The sequence below is a fragment of the Pipra filicauda genome, unplaced genomic scaffold (assembly GCF_003945595.2).
Source record: "Pipra filicauda isolate LSUMZ 115617 unplaced genomic scaffold, ASM394559v2 scaffold71_size5581439_pilon, whole genome shotgun sequence".
In the NCBI taxonomy this organism is placed as follows: Eukaryota; Metazoa; Chordata; class Aves; order Passeriformes; family Pipridae; genus Pipra; species Pipra filicauda.
In genome coordinates this window covers 329,704-348,689 of record NW_024104887.1, presented here as the reverse complement: position 1 = coordinate 348,689, position 18,986 = coordinate 329,704, and the positions used below count along the sequence as shown (strand labels likewise).

Here is an 18,986-nt window from a genome sequence, read left to right as displayed (position 1 = left end):
CAGATGCAGTGAGGACTTATGCCTTGACTGGAATAAAAATAAATAATTTAAGACTAAAGAAACTCTTCTTTCAGATGTGACAAGCTGTGTTTGGAAAAGTATAGAGGTACTAGGCTCCTGTACAGGCAGTATCACAAAATCAGCTCTGAACTGCCAGCTGAAATTACAGGTCCTCGTAACTTTGCTTATGGGAATAAGAATGCACTACTGCATTTAAACCAAGTCCTAGACCTCCTTTCAGGAGCTGAAGATAGGGTGGAGTTCTGCCAGTGTTAGTATTTCTTTGCCCTCCGGGTTTCTTTTGACTATGAACAAGTCAAAGAACTAAAGGTAAAATTTAGCCAAGAGAGAAAAATTTTAACTAAAGCTCTATCTCCTTCTCAGCACTGACCAAGGCTACAAATCTAGTCCAGGTCCACTAGAGGGATTTTTTTCTGAAATTCTGCCTGAAATCATGCCTCCTCTTTCTGAAGGGCAATCACCACCAGAAGGGGGGACAAGGCTGAATGGTTTCTATTCTACCCAGTAGAGGACAAATGTGATCACAAACCTAACTATATATCATGGCTAGGCTTCGTGAACGAAGATTTAGGAATGCTCTATCCACGTTTGTTACAAGCAGGCTGGTGGCTTATGAGGCCAATACGAGATAGTATATATATATAAAAATAATCAAAATCAGGAAAAAATTTGTCTGAGACATCAGCCTGTAAACTGTGTACTGGAGTTATTCCCAGTGAAGGGAAAAGGACCACCAGTTTAAATTACACGTCTGGGACTCTGAGTGCCTGAAGCAAGAAAAGACAACCCAAACTGAACAATGGAGAAGCGAAACTGGGAAGAAGCAAAAGTTCAAACCTAAACTGCCACTATATACTTAAATGAGATATGCTGAATTTGGCCTGTAAAAATATGCCAGCTGAAAATAATATGGATTTTACATAATTTACAACAATTTCTAGTCAGTGGCTTCCTTGCTGGAAATCACAATATTATGAAGGTCCCTAGTGATGGCTTGCAACAGTCAGGACCCTTGAACACTGAAGATTCCTGCTTTCGATTAGGCAGCTTGTATTTGTCTTAAAAGATAGCAATAGGGTTTCTTCCATTTATTCCTGGTCTGCAAACATGCCCAGAGGCTTGTCTACTTCCGCAAACATTGCTGGTTGCTCCAAGCAAAGCTGTATCTAGATTTGTATCAGAGATACCACGCAGGCATTGAATGTGGACTTCAGACTTTGCAGGAAAACAAGTAGTGATGTCTGGCTCAGTATTAAAATAGCAAGCCTTCTAAATGGTAGAGCATATAAATTAAAGGTCCTTTTGAATAGTTACTCCAGAATTATTCTTCTAATCTACTGAAAAGAGTGACCTAAAACAACCCTTGTTTTTACAAGGCTGTGTCAGTTTTAGACCCGCTAGAGGAAACAGTGGCATAATTATAACATGCAACTGGAATGACTGAGTGGGGAATTGGGACTCCTCAATAAAGCACTGAATTCATGACCCAGGAAGCTGCTTGCCTAAAAAAAGGAAGCAATATCCATTTTAAAGTTTTTTTTTGGCAGGTATCAGGGCTAACCCTAGACCCATCATGAGTCCAGCACCAAAAGCTTTCCACAGCAGGTCAAAGAAGCAAAGTCTTTTGCTTTTATTGTTGTGGCAGTTTTGGGGGTCTGTAACACATTGCATTTTGGCCATGTTACAAAATGCTACCTTAATGCTTCATAAGTGCCCTCCTTGGTGATGCCCCACATCAGCTCAGTGGATGCAGGCAGGGCAACCCAGGCAGGACCAGGCTTGGGTGCTCAGGGTGTCCTAAGGCAGCCAGGGTTCACAACTGCACGCAGTAAGCATATTCTGAAAATCAGAAAGATCATAAAGCAGACACTTCACTTAAGGTTATGTTTCTTCAGCCTGTGAACTATGCCCTAATGATAAGGCCACGTAAGTGAAAAAAAGCAATGTTACATAAAACCTCTTATTTGAGAGAGGTGATTTAAGTACTGGCTGCAATAGGACACGAAGAATTTGGAGAGCAGAAGCAGGTGTGAGGGAAAGAAAAAAGACACGTAGGGCTGTAAGAAGCACTCTTCACCTCTCTGCAAAAAAATTGCTGTGTGGATCTTGTGGTTGCAGCTCGAGGTCTCAGTAAGAATTGCAGAGGGTTCTTTCCTCATAGATCTAATTTATTTTTGAGAATTTAAAAAAAATAAAAAAATTTTAAACAGCTGCCACTGTTAGGTGTAAGATTAATTTTTCTATCTATCCTAAAGATGGAGACCAACTTGTCCTGAGTTTCCCTCCAACACATTTAACAATAATTGATCTCTAAGTGCCAATAAAAAAAGCAAAACAGATATATGCTTTAGCCCAAAGCATATTTATGTCAACCACTGAAGTTCTCTGCATAGTCAGAAAACTGACTACTATCCAGTACAGGCTAATATTTATTGAACACTAGCAGCAAAAGTGATGTGCAAGCAAAAAAATTTCTCTGGAGCTTAATATTTTACTGATTCTTCCCATCTGGACCTCGAAGAACTGAAAAAACCCAAACCAAACCAACCAACAATCAAAAACCAACCAACCAATCGATAAAAACCCAGAAAATGCAAAGGTCTGGGTGTCTAAAATCTATGCGTATGATGCAGTAAAGTTGCTGCAGCATGTCCATGGAGCACACTGTGCACAAAGACACAGAAGCACAAATTCAGGGAACAGACTGCTTGCTCCTGCAGATGTGAGCATTTCTGCTCAGGAATGATAAACTAAATGCTTTAAATAAAACTGGAACTATTGAGAGAACATCTATTTCTCCAGTATGAAGGTATTTCCTTTACTGCACTTACTTAATCTATTCAGTGAATACACTAGGAACAGGGTATGTGAGATTAAAATGTGTTTACTTGAAACAAGACAGAAAAGTATTAAATTCTTGCTGGTCAGTATTAAAACACAAACCGTATGCCCCGTGCCATCTAATCTAGTGTGTTGGTTTTGTTCTGTAACATAAAAATTTTCAGCAGTAGCCTTTAATGCTGCATAAATGTCACCTAATTGCAGTTATCTCCTACAGTATGATTGGTATTTAGGAAGCTCAAGCTAATGTCCTGTAAATTTAAATATTCATATAGCTCTAAGGCCAAAAGCAGAAGATTTTGAGGATAAAAACATCCCATATATGGGCACACACGTAAGTCTCTTTAAAACAGCAGACGGATGTGCTTTTAATATAGGCTGCAGGGGTTTGGGGGTGATGCAACCACATCGCCCTAATGAAGCAGGATGTAGTTTGCTGCACGTAGCTTAACTTCAGCAGTTACTGTGCCTTGCTGAGGGGTTGTTTGCTGCTTCCTGGAGTGGAGCTGTCAGGCTGACTGCATGGAAGGCCCTGCTCCCAGCTGGTGCAAGCACAGCTGGGACAGCTCCACTGCTGCCAACAATGGCTAAAATTGAGCCACCTGCCTGCACTGGAGTGGATAATGGAAAGCTGTAGTGAACAGGAGACACAGTTCAGCTGTGAGGTCAGTAGAGAGTAAGGGCATTTCATGCTGTTCCTTCTGAAACAACTGCCTGGCTTCAGCTAAAGATTTCCAGTGAGAACCATATGGTTTCTTCAGTCTGAGGCTAGATGCTGGGGATTAGCCAGAACACATACTCTTCTTTCACCTGCATACAGAACTGCTGTGTCCTACAGCCTTTTTTATTTCTAACACTTTTCGCATTCACGCACATTCACTTCCAGTTCCTAATTCCTTGTGTCATTATCATTATACAGGTGGACACAAAACTTTTCCCAGCAGAAGGCCACAGGCTGGGCATGTAAAATCTATACCTGAGCTTATGCCTTTCACACAGCATCAAACACTCTGATCACTACTTGCTGTTTATAAATCTTGACTTAGATTATTGTGCAGATATTATGGAGGAGGAGAGGCTCAACTTGTGTTTAAAATCATCTGAAAGCACACTGCTCTTATACTGATTAACTCTCTATAAATACTCTACACAAAGATCAATCACTGGCTTCTATCAGTGAGATAAAACCCACACTAAATTATTTAATGAATAGGAAAGACTTGACTTTGCTTTACTCTCCAGGACAGAAAACATTCATGTACTTGCCTTGAGGTAGCTGATGTGGTCAAATATGTTATGGAATACGAAAATAGTGGAAGGTTCATGTTTATAAAAAAGTGCTGATGTTGGATAAATGAATGTCAGTCATTACCATAATCCGCACAGAAAATTACAGGCAACTGAAATATCCACATTACTAAGCATCTTGTTCTTAACAAACATTGCAAAAGTGTTACCTGCTCTTAAAATTACTGCCTTTGGCAAAGTCCAGCTTTATAGGGATAAGGAGTGTGCAAGTTCTGCCTTGCTAAAATACTAAATGTCACTCTAAATACCCTTTCCTTGGTAGGTCTGTGTTTCTTCTACCCTGAGACCAACACTGATGCTAAGCTGTGGGAGTCTGATCAGTCATCACATCACAACGGACAGGGACAAGGACAGGATCACAAAATGCAGCAGACTTGAGGCCATGCACTTGACCTGACTCTTCTTCCACAGCTGAAAGGTTGATGTTCAGGTTCTTCACAAAATACAGAGATTTCAACACATTGTAATCAGAAACAAAGGAAAGCCACGGCAGTTTCACTCAGTATCTGAGGGTGCTTGGATCCCAGGTTTAGCTTTGCCCGCTAAATCATAAAAGGGATTAAGGAGAAGTTCACATTTCTTGCCTCAGGAATGTTCAAGTCCTGGGCAACAGCCCCCATTCCTTTAATTACAACCCCTCCCGTGCCAGAAATTGTAACCGGAATCCAAGGGTTAGAAAAACCAGCCACACAAATATTTGCGGATGAGAGACATGCAGGAATATCACACACACACACACACACAGGCATCCCGATTTTGATATGAAATGGCACTGGCACACAGTATGAAAACACCAACTGCAGCAACATGCACTTGGAATCACCATGCAAGAGGAAGCAAAAATAAATAAGCAGTTGAAAAGTACCTCAGAAGTAACCTTGCTAGACAGTAATTTACAGGTGTACTGGTAGAAAGGGAAAAGACCAGCATTAGTACATTGAACAAGCATGTTATAACTAGGAAACAAGAACAAATTAAAGAAATTGCAAGAACTGGCACATTCCATAGTATAAGATTTCAAGCAACTTGGTTGTCACAAAAACAAAAACAAAAAAGAAAGATTACTCAGTTTGGTGTTATTTTAATGACGTTGCTTGGCCAGTCTCAGTCTTGTTTACCATCAGTGCTTGACTCGTTCTCTTGCTGCTGCTTTTTCTCTTTTACTCATCTATTTAAACCCTGTATTGTAACATATCCTCTGGAAGAAACTGCCCCCTTTACTGAGCAGTGAAGTTCTTCCAAGAACAGATGCACTTGATTTGCCCTTCTGAAAGGCAAAACCCACAAGCGCTGGACAGAGAGGCCATGTTGTAGCCACTGAAGCCAGACATAAAACAGGGGCTGGTGATGCCTGAAGGAGAGACAGGGTAGATGTCCTATGGAAACCACTCTCCTGTCTTTTGATGTGTCTTATGTAGGGAGAAAATAAATCTCTATACATCAATACTGCTGGTGTGCTCAGCATGAGAGGGAGTTTCCATGGACATCAAACCTCTCCACAATTCCATTCAGAAGACCATGGCTGCTGTGCCATGGCACCTTGACTGCTCCCAGTACTCGAGTTCCTGGTTCCCCTGGTTCCCCTCACTCAGAGAGAGCAACACTGAGCCACATTCAGCTCTCTGGATGTAATGCTCCAAGTGGCAGCTGCCTGTCTGGTTGTTAGTTATGCTCCTTTCCCCATATATTTCATGTATTTTTAAAAACAGTCCAGTGATTTCTCTTTTGTTTCTTTAGTTACAGAAATCTTTTTTTCCTGAGAACACTGATCAAATGTTTTCTGCTGACAAATCAAAACTATTCGTTGTTTAAATAATAATTGCTTAGCCTGGCACGTAAAATATTAGCTCAAACTGACAGTGGTACAAGCGCAGCACTTCTTATTTAAATTATCTTTCCCTTGTCAATGGTGGGAGTTGTTTACCAAAGGAGAGCGGAAAAAGGCAAGGAAGAGAAACAAAACACTCCTGCTGTTCCGAGGAAGTTGTCCCTGGCTGCTACAGGACACAGATCTCTAATAGGATTTTGGGTGGGCAGCAGCAAGAATGTGAATGTTGTTTGGCTTTATGCAATGGGCTTAACAGAAGAGGAAAATGACAACAAACCTCAACACTGCGGGATTTCAGTGTGTGCTGGGGCTCTGTAAATTCACTTGACAATTCATCCCAGAAAAGGATCTATCTCCCCCAGGGTTGTCTGACTGGCACCAGCGCTCTGGCAGCACATCTTTGGGCACTTTTGGGCCACTTTAGCAGCAGTGGATAGTCGAGCTGGCATCCAGAGCACACCTCTTTGGTCAGACACTGCCCAGACCAGCACTCTGTCAGGACATCAGGGCTTACTTCAAACTGCAGAGGAGACCAGGCAACTGTGGCCAGCCTGCTTTCTAGGGGGCACATGTGCCGCTCTACAAGCATCTGAGGAGCTGCGCTCGGGTAAATGAGCAGAGGGAGTTAGATGTAATGACATCTTGCATATCTTTACTGTGCTACAACATGCATTACAAGTAGAACGTATGTGACCATCACACCAGTGGGAGAAGATTTCAGCCACCACTTCATGGGCTGGGCAAGTCACCTACACTCTTCACAAGGGTGGAGGAAGAGAGTAGGGTGAGTGAGAGCTGAGTGTTACCCCTCTAAGTAGAGCAGCTTCTCTGTTGTGCTAAAATTTCCAGCCACTGACAGACACTCAGTGTGGGATTCCCAAAGACCAGTTCTAGTTTGCACAGTTGGAGTTTTATACTCATCTTTTTTTTCATGTTCCTCACAGCTTCTACAAAGGTCGTGAGAGTTGTGACATGTGCCCTGCAAGCCTCTGAGCACCTTCAGAGAGAGATCCTCTGGAGAGATGCCAGAAAACAGCACTAACTGGAACAGGTGAAGCCACCTAATTTCACTGGGTGCTTTGCAGAGGAAACCAGAGAGCAGCTCCTTCCTAAGATGCCCCAAGATGCCCCAAGATGCCACTGCCACTGGCTTCTGTGCACAAGGCATGCTTCTGTGCACAAGCTGGCTTCCTATGTGGCTGCAGAAGTGTGATGGACAATGAAATCTTGTTTTTTAATGGTCTCAGTAGAATAACAGACCAGAAAGTTTCTGGTATGCACTGGAGATTAATCTATTTGCATTTTAGTTAGCCAACAAAAGTGCAACAGTGCATTCATTCTAAGTATGTTACTGTGCAATATTTACCAATAATGATTAAAAAAGCTGCCAGACTAGTGCAGTATTCATGTTACAAACCTTCGCTTACTTCTATACTCCTAATGAGACCCTGCAATTAATGAACATCACTAGAAAGCAGTTTGTTGGAGCATGAGCTCCTTGGCACTGTCATTGTTCTGATATCTCTGGGAAATGCCTGGAGGACTGTGGCTGCTTCAGCAAACACTGCGACCATTCAAGAAGTTCTATACTGCACTTATATCTCACTACCTTCTGCACTCACTGCCCAAAGTAATAACAAGTCTGAATAAGAAACAGCTCATGTATTGTTTGGAAACATGTTGTATAATAGTTGCTTCTGAATTTTGATACTTCCAGCTACAAAATTCATAGCTCTTCTTATTAGTGCTTCTAATAAAGAATGCCTTAATTGGTTAAACTCTACTACTGTTTGTATGGAAGAAAAACAAGTCCAGCAGGAAATAGCAAGCTGGCTATTGAAGGATCCAAGTTTTTTTTCTGAGACATTCCCAGTCCAGTTCCACAAGAAGTGGTTTCTGGGGAAGTTATCAACTTACAATGAATCCTGAGCACAGTGGGATGGGACTTTGTGAGTCTACAAACACAGGTGTGAATACATGCTTGATCCAAAAAGTTCAAAGAGTAACTAAAATAAGCCATTGGAGGGTCTTGGTGATGTGTGCATTTACAGAATCTGATAGTTGTAGTGCAGCTATCCACTGCTCTTATTATTGGTTAACTTAACTAAAATGAAATCTGAGTTGCCTTTAATATTTGCAGTGACACTCTCTTCCTCTCCATTGGCCCCCATCCTCCCAGATGTTTCGAACATCTGCTCCTTACAATGTGTTAAAATCCTTACACACTTGCAAGGTGATTTGAGCAGATTCTGGTGAAATAGTTTTTTTTGTTGTCTGTTGGTTCTTGTGAGTCATAGTCTGTATTACAGAGCAAAAAGTGAGAAGGAAAACGGCACTTACACTGCTGTCGTCCATCCTTTCTCGTCTCTTCGTTTTGTGTGTTTCATAATCCTCCATCAGGGTCTGCATCAGGTTCTTGGGTCGCTGGGCTCCAGCAGACTCCTCGGATGGAGGGTCTGACTGTGAGACAGGGCCTTCGGTGGTAGGGGATGGAGGAGGCTTGATCTTCTCTATCTTCCCTGCAACGATATGAAAAAGAATGATCCTTCCTAAGCTGAGGATTCACAAGCTGTTTACCAAAGATGACAGCTGGAGAACCATTTTCAGCAGGGTTTGAATGAAGAAACAGTTTGGAACAAGGTCCGTGAAACAATCTGACAAATCAGGATGGTCATGGACTTTAAAACCACTCTCCCTCTTGCTGTAATCCACTACACCAGAACACTATTCAATCTTTTTACAAAACCTAGAGGAGTCACCAAATGACACAATGTAAGCTTTACCCACTGCCGTTGTTCACAGTAGTATCTTCTTGAACTACCCCTGTTCCCTCCTACAGGATACATTTCAGTTATTTGGAAATGTTTTTAAGATTCTGGAAAACTGCAAGATTTTTTTTTTTCTGGTTCAGACAATACAACACACAGGGACCATGCACAAGACATCCAAAGAAGGTATCTTGTTAAGCACTGCTGGCTTTTTCTCTTTTTCTATCTGCTTTGTAAGCAAGAAAGGTTTGGGGTTGATCCCTGGTGCTGCTCTCCCCTGCAGTAGTTCCCTGCAGGCTGCACAGGCTGCTCCTGTAGGGAGACCTGAGGCAAAACAGGATCAGGTCTCTGTCCTATAAACCCTTCATTCAGGTAGGGCTCTTCAGTCTCCTGGTGGGAGGAAAGTCAGAGAGAAGTCAGGTTTCTCTCTAATTGTGCCCATTTCACCCCATGGAAGCCTGTTTTAGGCACAGTGACCCCAGAGGTGGGTAAAAGGCGTATCAGAACAAGGAAACCACTTCTACAAGCTGCAGGAGAGCTCAGGGGGTGAACAACCCATGCTCCTTTGGGAAGGACAGTCTGCCTTTCTGATCGCCAGGTACTGGTCTGGGCTAAGCTACCCACCTTGTCCTGGTAGGAAGAATGAGGATGACAGTGGCAGGTCATAGGAATAATGTGCCAGGGTTCTCAGCTATGACAGAAGAAAGCAATACTGAACCAAAATCAGATTTCCTTTTCTATGGGACCACCATCAACTCCTTGAAATATGACATTTCAATGGATGAGGGAAGAAAACCAAACCAAACCAACAAACAAACAAAACTCTCAAAAAACAAAACAAAAAAAGGAGAAAAATACTCACTGTAAACCCCTTAAAAATAAGTGAAGTAATCAGAAGGATAATACAGATTTTCATGAAACTCACTGCTGAGGCAAAGGAAAATCCTAGCTGCTCCTTCAAAAAGCATCATGACAGTGGCAGCCACTAGAGAGCAGCCTTGAAACCTCCTGCAAAAATCAACAGCATTTATTCTTGAAGGAAGAAGTGAAATCTGAGTAGACACTGCAGAGGTGTTTTTACAAGAAATCTCCTGGCCAGGCTAGTTTCATTTCTGATCAGTGTTGGAAAACCCAGCATGACCAGTTTCTCGCTACAGGCTTATCTTAAGCTGGGCAGTGCAGGGATGAGGTTGGGAATTCATCCTCCTTGTATCACCCTACCAGAGAGTGGAGGGGGGGTTTCTGTGGGCCCAGGTTCTTCTCTGGGTTGCATCAGGTTGTCTTGCTCCACAGACAACCAGGAGTTACGCTGCCAAAGCAGAGGCCAACAGCAGGTCCTGAGCTGCCCCGCTGCACCCATCTGTGACTGCTCCACAGGAGAGAAAAAAAACTACTGTCACCTTGCCAGTGAGGTCCAGAGGATAAAAAAGTGTGGTGAAAATAAAAGGCCTGACTGAGGGTCAGACATCTTCCTGTATTACTTCATTCTTACACTAGCAATGGCCTTAGATGCATGCAAGTAGTGCAAAAAGAATAAGAGTTCTCAGATGTCTGCCCAACTTCTGCTTTCCCCTAGGGATGTAGGCACATCACAGGATGCTCAGACTCACGGACAAGCCTAATGGCTGAAAAGAGCTCCTTCCGCTCCACATCACCTTTGGGGATCTACATTTTATAAAGAGGGTATCTCCAAGGAGATCCACTGCCCCTGGCTGGAAGGCCTATCAATTGTCATATTCATATATTCACAGAATCATTAGTGTTGGAAAAGACCTCCAAAATCACTGAGTCGAACCTTTTTATTATATGTATACTTATATATTGTATATGCATACACTGTATGTATATGTACACATGTATGGATACATATATAAAATAAAAGGCTCTAGCATCCCAAATCTACATGTACACGTTTACTGTTTACTTACAGATATTGTTGCCATTTTTTAAGACATCTGTATAGCAAAGAAAACTTTTCAAATTAAGACACTTCAGCAAGATAGATTGCTTCAGGAAACCGGTCTGTGCTGGAGTCAGGGGACAGCTGAAGTAGACAAAAGAAAAGGTCCCTCTGGCAATATGGAGCCATTTAAGGTGAAAGGTGGGCTTCTTTGCTCTTCTTGAACACCAGGTGAGCAACACAAATAGGCAAAAGCACAAACACACAAACATTAAATAAAGAACCTCTCAAAGATCCTTTCACTTCACAGACATTCTCCACTACAGAAGGAATAAAAGAGCAAATGACAAATGAGCTGGGTTTGTATGCTGTTAAGGCACTCCTGGAAGTGCTCACGGGATGACTGATGAGCACTCCAGAGGAATCCTTGAAGAGAATGATGAACTTTGCTTTTTTTCTTACCGGTGCCTATAAAGGGGGGTAAGGAAACAGTATTTCCCATAAACATTTCTGCTCTAGCCTTTCTCAAAATTCTGATTTTAAAAAGGAGTTAGTGCATATGTATTATACCTGGTCCTTATTCTTTACAAGCATACAAGGCATTAAAAATTTTGCAATGGTCACAAATATTAAAAATATCTTGCCCCAAAGTTTCTGCCTCTCCTCCCACTATACAAAAAGTAATTTCAGGCTACGGTTGAACCTGAGAAGCTTCCTTAGTGTAGGTACTTATCACTGAAAAACAGAAGTGAAAAATAGTTTTCAGGCTGAAGAGGCTCTTCTGACAAAGGCTTAAGTTCCACAGCTGCCACGCAGGATAAGAAAGTAGGTAAAAGAAAGAAAAAGACAACACACAGACGTCCCTCACTATTTGGAGGCAACAGTTAGCTAAAATTTAAAGGTATCTGATTGCTTGCATCTCTAAGTTGCCACTCTCCCACTTGGCTTACACCACCCACTGAAATTAGCTCATTTAGTGAGGGCTGAGGACAACAGAGGATGACTAATTGGTGGGCAGCTCTCCTTGATGGGTGTGCAAGTGGGTCTGAGTGCCTGCATATGAATGCAGGGAGTGCAACGTGCCTTCTGCCTCGCCTGGAAACACTTTAGTAATAAGCACCGAAAAGGCAGACGTGACAGCTTCCCAAAGCTTCTCCTAGGCGTAAGCTTCTTGTGTGAGCAATTTCCCTATACCTCATCATGAGACAGCAAGATTCACAAAGGGTTTCTCTCCAACTGAAAAGCCTTCACCAAACCAAGACCTCTCATGTAATGATTTTCACACCTCCTCTGATGAACAGGATTACCTAGACCCAGGCACTACAGAAAGTTAGATACAAGTTCTTCATAGTCTAAATTACTCCTAATAAAAGGAACATGGGAATTACATCACCAAACTTATGCTGAATCCTCTTGTGTCACACTCTCATCATCCTGCTCAAATAAACTATCAGACAGCCCCAACTGCTCTGCCCAGGAGAGATGCTGTACCATCTATACACTGTAGGAGGAAACCACTGGCTTGCTATGCAGCTGCTTGTGCCGTGCCAAGTGCAGCAGAAGCTGCAGCAAAGCAATACAGGAAACTATCAAATTTAAATAGAGCTCCATAAATATTTTGGGACCCATGAAGACTATCCATGTAGCCATACTCAGACACTTTCTTGCTTTTTCTTGAGTTTTCTCACTCAGGAAATCCAACATTTTGTGAAAGAATTTGCATAGGTTCTTCATCTTTACCTTTCCAGAAGTACTCTGGACAAGTCTTGTCCTGTGTGCACATTCCACTGAAATTACCCTGTGTCTTGACCGAGTGAACTGAGGTGGGTTAAAAGGTTGCTTCAAATCACCCCAAACAACTTGGAAGGACACTTGTTAGCACTACAGAGGTTTATTACTGGAAGACCTTTTGGACTGTGCTGGGTGGTTGGCAGACAAATTGAGTGCTACGGTCAGCCGTAGGAAAGTTGTATTGTCACAGTGAGTAAAACCAGCCTGTTTGCTATCTAAAATAATTACAAGTTACTTCATACATACACCAACACGAATGGTGTTAATCTTCCACATTTCAGTAAAATTACAATGCAGTTCACTGCAGTCCTTTTTTGTGGTTGGCATTTCTGTTATCCACCTAAGTATCCATATCCACAGCAGTGAAGAGCAGCAGGAGTAATAAATAACCACGGAACACCTGGAGTCCTAGTAAAGCTACTGTGCCCAGACCACCAGCTAAAACCAACCTCATTGTAAGGCCATTGCTAATTAAGTTAATTATACCTCCTCAAAAGAGTTCTGGTGACTTTACACTTCCCCACTTAAAGGTTTAGAAATAGATTTTTCAAATTTAGACTTGACCACTTAATCCCTTTCTGCTGAGGCATCTTGATGTTAAAAGTGCCAATTCTTTCTTTCAGAAAGATAATTTGCTGATGAAAGTACTTCTGTTTCTTTTTTATTAGTAGTAGTAGTAGTGTTACTGTTATTTTTCTTTGTGAAACTAGATATTCATTTTACAGTATGTAGTGGGTTTCTGTGGCTGGGTTTTGGTGGGGGGGGGTGGTTACAGGAGTGGCTTCTGTTAGAAGCTGCCAGAAGCTGCCCCTGTGGCCAATGCCAGCCGGCTCCAGGACAGACTTCCTGCTGCTGGCCAAGGCCAAGCCAATCAGGAGTAACAGTAACACCTCTGTGATAACGTATTTAAGAACAAAAAGTTGTGGTGCAGAAAGAATTCCAACCTGGGAAGAGTGGAGTGAGAACATGGGAACAACAATGCAGACACCAAGGTCAGTGCAGAAGGAGGGGCAGGAGGTGCTCCAGGCACCAGATCTGAGGCCCTGCAGCCCGTGGTGCAGACCATGGTGGAGCAGCTGTGCCCCTGCAGCCCATGGAGGACCATCGGGGTGCAGAGACCCACCTGCAGCCCATAGGGGAGCTCATGCTGGAGCAAGTGGATATCCCAAGGAGGCTGTGACCCCACGGGAGCCCCAAGATGGAGCAGGGTCCTGCCGGAGACCTGCGGCCCGTGGAGAGGGAAGCCCACACTGGAGCAGGTTTTCCTGGGTAGCACTTGCGGCCCCTGTGGGGGGACCCACATCAGGTCAGCTCATTCATGAAGGACTGCACCCCATGGAGGAGTGACCCACGGGACAGCTGTTTGGGAAGAGATGCTGCCTGAGGGATGGACTCATGCTGGAGAGGTCCATCAAGGACTGACCTCTCCCAGCTGTTATCTCAACTCATGAATCCTTAGCTGTTTTTTTTCTTTCCTCTGTCCAGTTGCAGAGGGAGAGTGGCTTTAACAGGTACCTGGCATCAGACCAAGGTCAACCCACTACACAGTACCAGACACATTCTACAGCATAATCCTTACTGTGTCCACCAGAAGCAGGTTTTTTTTTTTGCTCTGTAAATCACCTCTGTAACTGGCTGCAATTCAGCTTTACAGCCAGACTTTTTTGCCTCTGATGAATTACATTTCGCCTCTGTTTTTGCAAATATTTAAAAGATCCTGTAAATATTAGAAGTAAAGTGGCTGCAATCTTGCAAGGGATTGCATGGTATTCCTCCTCCCTATTTTTAAGGGCGCCTGCAAGCTTTAACTGCAGTTCAGCTGGCTAAAGGGACAGCAAGGATGAGATGAGATGAGGTTACACACCCTGAAACACTAAGGGTGCTGAGCTGATGTACTCCAGCTGAGAGCTATGCTGAACACATCTGCTGCTCAGAAAGTACTTAAAGCAGAAAATTTAAGAATGACTTTGGCAATGCTCTTTGTGGTTTTTTTTGATCAATGACATTCTTAAACATTGCCACATATTCATCTTTTCCTAGAAATTACTTCTTTGCCTTGTCACCAGCTGCAAAATGCAGTAGCTTGAGTCATTGGCTAATAGATTCGATTTTCTTTCTTGAACGTGTGGCAGTTGGACATTTTAAGGGAAACTGTCTGGAATGATTCATTATAAACAGAAGTTTATCATTTTCTCTAGAACATAGCTTATGACAAACATTTTTACAGACACAAAGTAAATGCCTTGTTGTGTAGAGAAAGCAGAAGTACACTGTTTTCCCAGATGTTCCATTAAAACAAGCATTAGTGCCAGCAGTACTTCCAACACCACCTGTGAGTAAAACACAATCATATCATTTTGAGCACTTTCAGCTACAGATGATGCTGTTTTTGAGAGAGGTCACGAACACACCTTTACGCAATGAGTCCTCCTGGCTGACGTCTGTGGTGCCCTATATCTCACATCTTGTCAGATATTGCTCAGAACACCTCAGTTTAGAAGTGGTTCCTATTAAAAATGCTGTTCTGTAGGAGTAATAACAATAGCACTCCAAAGAAAGGATTGATATCTGCTACATTTTTTGGCAAAACCCACAGATTAAAATAATCCCCTTTGCAGAAGAAACAAAACCAAGTATTAGCTATTTATGTGTTCCATAACATTCCAAGTTCACAATCATACGGGTAATGAAGTAAATCCAGATCTTACTCAGGCTTGCCATGACTTTCAAAAGAAAATGACCACCACTAGCTCATGTTTACACCAGTGGAAGTAAGGACACAATCTAAATACTCTGAGTAAAATGAATACTTCTTCACAACGATCACTGTTAATAAACCTCTTAAGTACTTGCAAAGCGTATGTAGGTATATGCTTATAAAAATCACTACATAGTAAGAAGCCTGGTATGTGGGTTTTTATATTTTTTTTTTCTGTATTATATTAAGAAGGCATGAGTGCTTGATTTTATTTCTTGAGAAGGGGAAAAGAGATATGCTCAACTGCAATGAATGTCCCCACAAGAACTCAGAAACTGATCAGTCAGAGGAGGACTTCTGACTCTATTAGGTACTTTGCTTGTGATGCCTGTTTAATTCAGTAGTGAATGACACCAACTGAAATACATGGCAACTCATGACTCTGGAGATCATTCTACAAAACAAAGTTCATTAAGGCCAAGAAAGACCTGAAAACAGAAAGCAAAATACACAGAAAAAGAAATCCAATTCAAAACCTCAAAATCTGTGAATCTCCACTACATTTGCACTTCCTTAATGACATGCAAGAGAACAGAAAGCCGGTTAAGAAAGGCCTTGTATGTTTGTCTTTCAAATAGCCATACAGCTGCAAAGACTGTTGCTGTCCTTCCCTGAGATGATCTTAAACTACAGTGAGTGGTCTTAGCAGCACAGGGATAGACATGTCATCCTACAATCAGTGTGGCAGGGGATGAATAGAGCACAGTGTTTAGTAATAATTATCAGCATCTCTAAGTTAATACTGCACTACATTTGTGAAAAAACAGAGCCTTCCACAGGTGTGCTCTTGAACTGCAAGGCTGTCCTATGCAGTCCTCCTGCCTGCAATTTCCTGGCAGACGAAGTCATGACCCTCCCACACCCTGCAAAACAATGTTTTCATTCAAAAATGACATAAAATTAAACCATACCTGACCCTTCAGTCACATTTCACTTTAACACTTTGGGCACTTACCTGGTGCAGTTTTGTAAGACACGGTTCTGGTGGGCATGGGTGGTACACTCTTTGTAACAGGGCCTGGTGCCATTTGCAGACCTTGCCGCTGCCTCTTCAGCTCCTCTTCTCGCTCCTGGGCAGCTCTGATCTCTTCTTCTATCATCGACAAAGTTCGCTGTTTCCTTGACCGTAACTTGAAAGGGCCTACGGTCACTTCAGGCTCCTGCGTGGCCAGGATGGAGGCCGTGCTCCTAAGCTCAGCTGCCTCTGAATACTTGCTGAAATAGCTAACTTCATGTTTGCCTTCCTCCACAAGGAACGGCTGGCTGGCTGAGTACATGGGTGACTGCTGCGAATTCTTCCCTTCTCTGAGTCCTGAGTCTTCCTCTTTTGAAGTCTTTGGTATGGTGTCCCTTTTTTCTTGAACTGGTGAAGACACCTGGGGTGGCTCAAACATTGGGTTCTGATGCTCCTTGGAGGCTGGAGCTGGCCCAGTGGTGGCTGGCTGCTCTTGGACTGAGATCTCTTTCTCTGCTGGTATTTCTTCTTCCTCGCAGTTTCCTTTATCCTCCTGCTCAGCTATGGCTTGTTGGATGGCGTTTTGAACAAGAAGGCCAGCCTGGTACTCCAGCTGGTCATCCATCAGCATGGAGTCTGCCAAGGCAGAGGAGGGGGATTCACAGCCTGGGTCACTGAAAGACTTGGAGATGCCTTCACTCCTACTCTCTGCTGGAGTGTCGGCCTGTGGGGTCTGCGGCAGGGAGAAATCTGCCAGCAAACTTTCCTGCAGGGCGCTCATGGTCTCATTGGAGGCACCACTGTCGCTTATGTTATCCATGCTGAAGTCATTAGAAAGGGTCTCCAAGACAGTGGTATCCTGAGACCTAACAGACAAATCATCCAAACCTGAGTCAAGCTCCTCTGGAGGGGAAGAGGTGCTGCCTGACTTTGGGAAGTGGTCTAGAATTCCTTGTCCATCATCTTTCACCACTGTGAAGACCGCTCTTGCACTCATGAATTCTCCATCCTCTGTCCACAGTTTTGAGGCTGGTCCAGCTCTGGGGCTATCACTGCATGGTAGCTCTCTTGCCGTGTCAGCCACAGTAGTCTGGGCACTTTTGTCATCTTCCGAGGCACAGGAGACTTTCTGCGCTTTGACAACTGGGACATTGTTACCTTCTGTTTGCCCACAGACAACAGGTCTTGTCACAGAGGACATCGGCTTGTCCACATATGGAGAATTGAGGCTTTTGTAGAAGGGTTTGATGGAGAACATCTTGGGTGTTCCTGACCGCCTCGGTGGGGCCTGACCCTGAGATGGACCTGAATGCTCCATCAGCTGGAACTGCTTTCTGGCAGCTGAGAAGTCAATTTGCTCAGTGACGATATCCTCTTTTTTGATATTGACTGACTCTGGGGCTACAAAGGAGCAGCTGACCTGTTTGGGGGATGCTGGTGTTGCACCTTGCTGCTGCTGTCTCTCCTTGCGCTCCTTGTACTTCTTGTGAGATTCCAGATGATCTTCATCCAGTTGATCCTCCAGGGGCTTCTCTTGAGGAGGGTTCCACCATTTGGCAGCAATGTTGGGGTTCTTCTTGACAGCCTGGCTCTTAATGAGTTCCCTTCTTTCCTTTTCAAGTTCCATCATTTCTTCCGATTGTCTCACTTTGCGGACTCTGTATTTTTCCTTTTCTTCCTCATCTTCAAAGAGCTTTGAGGGCTTTTTGTCTTCATGGAAGGCTCGCAGTTCAAACTTTGCCTCTTTCTTAAGGGTTGTAAGAGTTGTTTCTCCGTCCTTAGAGGATCTTCTAGAACTGTTTGAAGAAGTGGGACTTCCTGGCACCTTCAGACTCTCCCTAGTGTCTTCTTTCAGTCCACCCAAGGAATGGCCATTAGATTTCAGGTTCTCATCTGTTATGCTAGCTTCACATGCCTCAACTTCCAAGGCTGCCTGCTTGTCAGCTACATTTTCTTCCCTTTCACTGGGTCCTGAATCTTTACTGACAGTAGCAGATGCTCCTGAGCCATCCATAATGGAGATTGCACTTGGTTCAGGGGAGGATGTCCCATTAAAGGTACTATCTGCAGCAGAATCGCAGCAATTTGCTTCCAGCACTTCATCTAGGTATCTGATCTCCTTAGCAACTTCACTGTCCAGAGATTCGTGCCTTTCCTTAAGTCCATTGCGGCTGGCAGCAGAGGAAAAAAAGTGGGTTGGATTGTCTACGGGGTGTGGTGAAGCCACTGTGGTGATGCTTTTGTGTTCAGAAACTGGAACTTCAATTTCCATTTTCTCTTCCTTTGTAGCAAGCACAGTAGCTGGCTCCAAGAAATTGGCACAGTTTTGGTCTCTGTTTTTTCTCAACCGGATGTCATCCTCAGGGATTCTGGAAGATTTCTAAAATAAGAGAACAAAACTATGATGAAGTCCTAAAAAAACTCACCCAATTTTTTGGGAGGTAAACACGATCTGAAAACCAAATCCTAGCACTTCTTAAACTTGAGATTAAGGCATTCCCTCAGAATGTGAAAAAGCAAGGCAAACTATTAACACAAAAAACAGAATTTATCATACCATAAACTGGAAAAGGTATTAAAACAACAACAAACTTTCATTTAAGGATCTCCCATCTGCTTACCATCCTCACTTAGTCATTTTTTCATGCCTGCATCTTGATATGTGACTAGGACTGAGCTCTGGATTTCTAAGTTAATACTGACTTGGCAGTTTAGACTTTTCAAGGATTTGCACATGCAGCACACAAGACCTATGATCTTGGTATTTTAAAAATGCTTTCCACACCTAAAGGAAATCTCATAATGCTTCTACAGAT

At 43.1% G+C, this 18,986-nt stretch overlaps 1 protein-coding gene across 7 annotated transcripts in view; it reads right to left on the bottom strand.

Moving 5' to 3' along the window:
* The window catches only part of PALM2AKAP2 (PALM2 and AKAP2 fusion), a 264,841-nt gene that overhangs the window by 4,831 nt on the left and 241,024 nt on the right, over positions 1-18,986 (bottom strand). For 6 of the 7 annotated variants that reach the window (XM_027710346.2, XM_027710335.2, XM_027710340.2 and 3 more), the window contains 3 exons: positions 16,171-18,550; positions 8,339-8,517; positions 5,036-5,074 (listed from right to left, as the gene is read on the bottom strand). In XM_027710346.2, the coding sequence (XP_027566147.1) occupies positions 5,036-5,074; positions 8,339-8,517; positions 16,171-18,550 (2,598 nt within the window). The remainder of the gene's footprint in view (positions 1-5,035; positions 5,075-8,338; positions 8,518-16,170; positions 18,551-18,986) is intronic. The other variant, XM_027710336.2, reaches the window with a different exon arrangement.